Here is a 5,000-nt window from a genome sequence, read left to right as displayed (position 1 = left end):
GGCACAAACGCTGCATTTCTTCGTTGGTTCTTTGGAGAGGTTTTTATCTGATGAAGGTCACGGTGTTCTTCTTCACCGCAGAGAATGAAGCTCTTCCTCTGGACTTCTGCCTCGTTTCCAGCTCACCAACATCCTTAAATCAAGAATCATTTCCTGGAGATATTACAAATAACTAGAACAGATATCTGTCAGGCGGCTCAGAATTGTTCTTCCTCTTGAGTTAAGATGGATTTTTTCCCCCTTATTTTAAGCACAATCCTGTAAAAACGTAATAAAATAATAATTGAATTCAATAATTAAAATGATCGGTCTTTTTTAATATCTGTGGTCATTTTGAGTCTCCAGTAAATGTCTTGCTTTCAGAACGTTTGTATATTTGCTACGAAACGCCAGACAGAAATACAGAGCGATGTTTTTTTTCGTTTTTCTTCCCCCGGATTATTTCTGATATGATGATGTAAGGAACGGGCTGTAGTGATGATGCTTTCTGCCCTTTAACCTCTCAAATGTGAATATATACGCAAATGAATCTAATTTTATAATGAATATAAAGAGATCTGTAATATACATGACTGTATGTAATGAGAAAATAAATGACTTCATGCAACATCCATATTTCTTTGCTTTTCAGTTTTTATTAAAGATTATCATCTTTTATTATAAACATCAGTACAGTATTAACGTCATTGTAAATGAATCCGAATCAATCCATGAGGTGATTAATAGACATATTGCAAGTGATTTAGTCTTGTATTATATTATAAATTATTGAGGTCAAGTGATTAATCGCAATCGGTTTTGTTTACGTAATAATAATAATAATAATGTGTATCATGTATATTTATTATGCATATATAAATACACACAAATGCGTGTACATATTTACATGCATATGTATATTCATAGAATTTATAAATATATAACTTTTTTTAGATATATATATATATATACATGCACCTCTGTATTTATGTAAACAAACTTATTTTAAATGCAATTAATCAGCACTAGTATTAATATCTTATTATTTCCTGCCCCCTCTGCAGATATTTTTACTTGTTTTAAGCAAAAACGAACTCGATGTGGTTGTTGTTTTCAGAAAAGAAGAGCTATCAGTCATTTTTACATCTTGATTCAAGAATTTATACGAGAAAACAAGACAGGGTTTTTCTCCAGAGCTCTCGTCAGCGGGGATGGATCTGGATCTTCAGAGCTTGGCGTAGTCCTTCAGAACGGCCTCCAGCTTCTGGCTCAGCATGACGTTCCCTCTGACTTTCAGCTTCCCGGCGAAGAACGCCTGCGGAGAAACGGAGCGGAGCGGGTGAGAAGATCCGGACGAGCGCAGAGACCGAGGATGAGAGAGACGCAGCACCTTCTGAGGGTTGAGTTTTCCCATCACCACCTCCATGAAGTCCTCGTCTGAGACGCTGAAGGTCACGTCGGCTTCAGAAGCTCCTCTGTGGAGAGATCCTCGGCCCGTCTTCAGGTCGATGGCTGCGAGAGACGGACAAACAGCGTCATCTTCTGGTCCTGATTCTCTAATCTACATGCATTCGCTTGAAAAGCTAATTTCATAAATACGTGCTTACAGAAAAAAACATCAAAATTAAGTCATTTATGCCACAATACTTGTTTTGAGCACAAGTGAAGAAACCACTGAAGTTTAGTTTCTCCAAAGAAATATATAACCAATTAACTTCTACAATACATATGGTTTGGAAGCAGCTTTACAGAAACGACAATCACAAGCAGAATGTCTGAGTTTATTATTAAAACAATAAATATGAATAGATAAATATTTGTTCTTGTTTTAAGCATAAACTCAAAAACGAGACGTTCTGCTTGATTTGAGATTTAGAAAGTTAAAATAAAGCCATGACTTTTTTCATTTAGTTTAACTTCATTTACTAAAATATAGATATTTAAGAACTACTAAAAACAAAGCGCAGAACATGCAGTCTTTAGGTTTCAGGTGTGTCTTCCCGGAGCTGACCGGCAGGCTCCGAGGGTCAAAGGTCACTCACTCCACTCTCGGACGGTTCTGCCGTCTTTGCTGATCTCCCAGCCGAACACGGCCTTGACCTTCTTCACCAGCTGCTCGCCGTCGTCTCTGATCCTGCGCTCGATCTCGGCGAACACCAGGTCGCTCTGCAGGCCGCCGCCGGGCTGTGAACGAGACGGGGCGGGGTCAGGGGCGGGTCATGGCCGGGGGGCGGGGTCGGATGTGAGGGACGTACCTGAGGCAGCCCGGGGCCCACCGACGCTTCTGAGTGTAAGTCTATATACGCTCCTGACAGAACCACGTCTCCCGACTCCTTGACCTAGAAACCAGAACAGATCAGCACACAGAACACAGCTCTGCCCCGGGGCATTCTGGGACGGCGAGCGCTTCCTCACCTTACACTGGACGTGAATTCTGTTCGCTTCCTTCCACATCTCCGTCTGCAGAGACTGTCCCGGATACACGGGCTTGGCGAAACGCACCTGACGCGCAGCAGGGTTATTAACAGACAAAAACATTCAACACTTTACACAGAAATACTTCTTATTCAGCTTTAATGAATGAGAGAAATTACTACGAAACCAAAGAAACGGAGTGAAGTCATTCAGTCAACTGATTCATTCAGAAATGATTCAAGTGACTTGTTTTCTAGTAGAAATATCTCAACTATTTGGGGAAAAAGGTGCATTTATTTAACGGGTAAAATTATTTTTCTTAAAAAAAAAAACAATTGAAAACAAGCAAAAAATATCTGCCAATGATATAAGAAGAATCTTTTTCCTACATGCGTTTTGCTTGTACGCTGCAAAAAAAAAGAGCTTTTCTAGCTCAGATTTGGTCTGTTTTTACTTGTCTAGAAAATCTTTCTTTAAGAATTTCTAGATATTTATAAATCCAAAAAAATCTAAGCAATTTTAGCAGTTTAAGTTAAAGCTAACAAAATGCTTATATTATTTTTAATATAAAATATCCACAAGAGAACGTCACTGAGTCACTGATTCGTTCAGAGCTGTAGATTGATTCAGTAACGAATCATTTGATTGGAATCATTTATTTTCAGGAATTAAGCTAAAGTGAATCAAACTGAGTCGTAAACACAACATGAACGTCTTAAACTGCTAAACCATACCATACGATGTAAATAAAAGACCGTTTACCTTGATGGCCTTGAATCTGGACACGTCGTTTCCGGCGTACTGCTTCAGAACGTGTCGAGCGGCGAAGCCCAACGAACACAGGCCGTGCAGGATGGGAGACTTGAACCCTGTGTGAAAGTTATTCAGCGTCTCTGCTCTGTCATTGGTCGCTCAGAAGGTTAGTCCCGCCCCCAAACTCACTCCATTGGTTGACTGCGTATTAATCTGGACTATTCTAACACCCTCAAATGACACACTTCCTGTTAAAGCGGGTCTTTACCTCCCATCGCAGCGAAACTGGGGTCGATGTGGAGCGGGTTCCAGTCACCGCTGAGTCTGTAGAGAGCCGCCTGAACACACACACACACACACACACACCTCACTCATATACATTACTGTCTCTTTTGCTAACCCTTTTAATACCCTTTAAAACCCTTTTTTTTAGTGCTTTGATGCAACCTGTGTTGTTAAAAGCGCTATATAAATAAAAATGATTGATTGATTGATTAATAGAAAAAGTGCAAGAAAAATGTGACAAATTATTTTTATTTCAAACAGCTGTTTTCTGTGTGAATGTGTGTTAAAATCAGAATAATATACTGATTAACTGCTCGAGAAACATTTGATTATTATCTGTGTTGAAAAGAGTCGTGCTGCACAATATTTCTGTGAAAACGGTGATGCATTTCATTTTTCAGGACTCTCAGATTAATAGAAAGATCAAAAGATCAGCGCTATTTCTTAGAGCATTATAAAGAGCATGTTAATATGTTCAAATGAAGTTCTTAGCAATGCGTATTTGGATTTGTACTTACGGTAGGATGTACTTACGGTACAGTTTGGATGTACTTACGGTAGGAAGTTTACTAATGGAACAGAATCCTTAACTAAAGATCTAGAGAAGTGTCTGATTTATCTTCACTGTTGTCTGTTTCTACAGATATATCTGCTCTCAGGACGCTCGTCTCTCTTAAACGGAGGTGTGCTGTGGGTCTGACCTGATCTCTGGAGGTCTGATCCACGATCACGGCGTCTGGAGCTCTGTCTGGAAGAGGAGCCGTGGCCTGAAACACACACGGATCACGTTAGCGACGCGGCCGGAGCGGTTAAACGTCTCTGACGGAAGTGTTTTTATTCACCACGCTCTTCTGGGACGCCCGCTTCCCTCCGAATCCTCCGGAGCCGACCACGAACACCGAGAACTGGTTATAACACACGGGCTGACCGCCGCTGAACGTGTGCACTGAAACACAGACACACCTTCACTCAGAGCGGCTGTTTAAAAAAAAAAACTCTCTGTGATTCAATCTTGTTTTAGTATGAATATAGAAACATTCTTCAGTAAAAAGATTTTAAAAATATATATAGTTTTTCCTTAAAACAAGCAAAAATATCTGCAAGAAAAATCACCTTTCCTTAACCTTAGGATTAAGGAGTTAGATATTTTTGCTTGATTTAAAGAAAAACTCAACATTTTTTATGATTTGTTTTTGCAGCAAGACTTGTCAAGTAAATGTATCTTGATTCAAGAGTGTTTAGATATTTATACTAGAAAACTGAAATACTACAAATAGTTTTTTTGAAGTGCTAATAATCAGTGTGTTATTCTGATCTCTGAAGAGCGGAGTAATGATGCTGGAAATCACAGAAATAAATTAGACTTGAACACACATTCACGGAGTAAACAGCTGCTTTAAATCACAATAATATTTCACTATTTTTTATAGTATGTTTGATCAAATAAATGCAGACGCTTTTCAGAAGCAGCTGGATGTCGATCAGGTCATTGGTTAAAGCTCACCGTCCAGCAGGATGACCATCCCTGAGCCTTTGTCCAGAACGTCTGCCACGGCGGCCCGAGACGT

The 5,000-nt window shown here is 39.6% G+C and overlaps 2 protein-coding genes across 7 annotated transcripts in view; one reads left to right on the top strand and one right to left on the bottom strand.

Moving 5' to 3' along the window:
- The window catches only part of dmxl1 (Dmx-like 1), a 41,038-nt gene extending 40,427 nt beyond the window's left edge, over window positions 1–611 (top strand). For all 6 annotated transcript variants that reach the window (XM_043247203.1, XM_043247200.1, XM_043247202.1 and 3 more), the window contains one exon: window positions 1–611. This exon is cut by the window's left edge and continues 1,799 nt beyond it. The gene's annotated coding sequence lies outside the window, so the exon portion shown is untranslated.
- Window positions 612–935: 324 nt separating this feature from the next.
- The window catches only part of hsd17b4 (hydroxysteroid (17-beta) dehydrogenase 4), an 11,007-nt gene continuing 6,942 nt past the window's right edge, over window positions 936–5,000 (bottom strand). The window contains exons 15-24 of the mRNA XM_043247205.1: window positions 4,937–5,000; window positions 4,275–4,378; window positions 4,134–4,199; window positions 3,416–3,485; window positions 3,157–3,263; window positions 2,395–2,481; window positions 2,235–2,318; window positions 2,022–2,163; window positions 1,370–1,491; window positions 936–1,294 (exon numbers count right to left, since the gene is read on the bottom strand). The exon at window positions 4,937–5,000 is cut by the window's right edge and continues 8 nt beyond it. Coding sequence (XP_043103140.1) covers window positions 1,205–1,294; window positions 1,370–1,491; window positions 2,022–2,163; window positions 2,235–2,318; window positions 2,395–2,481; window positions 3,157–3,263; window positions 3,416–3,485; window positions 4,134–4,199; window positions 4,275–4,378; window positions 4,937–5,000 — 936 coding nt within the window. The 3' untranslated portion in view covers window positions 936–1,204. The remainder of the gene's footprint in view (window positions 1,295–1,369; window positions 1,492–2,021; window positions 2,164–2,234; window positions 2,319–2,394; window positions 2,482–3,156; window positions 3,264–3,415; window positions 3,486–4,133; window positions 4,200–4,274; window positions 4,379–4,936) is intronic.

This window comes from Puntigrus tetrazona, chromosome 8, assembly GCF_018831695.1.
Source record: "Puntigrus tetrazona isolate hp1 chromosome 8, ASM1883169v1, whole genome shotgun sequence".
NCBI classification, from domain to species: Eukaryota; Metazoa; Chordata; class Actinopteri; order Cypriniformes; family Cyprinidae; genus Puntigrus; species Puntigrus tetrazona.
The sequence above is the reverse complement of the archived record's forward strand: the minus strand, read 5'-3'. Positions and strand labels throughout refer to the sequence as shown.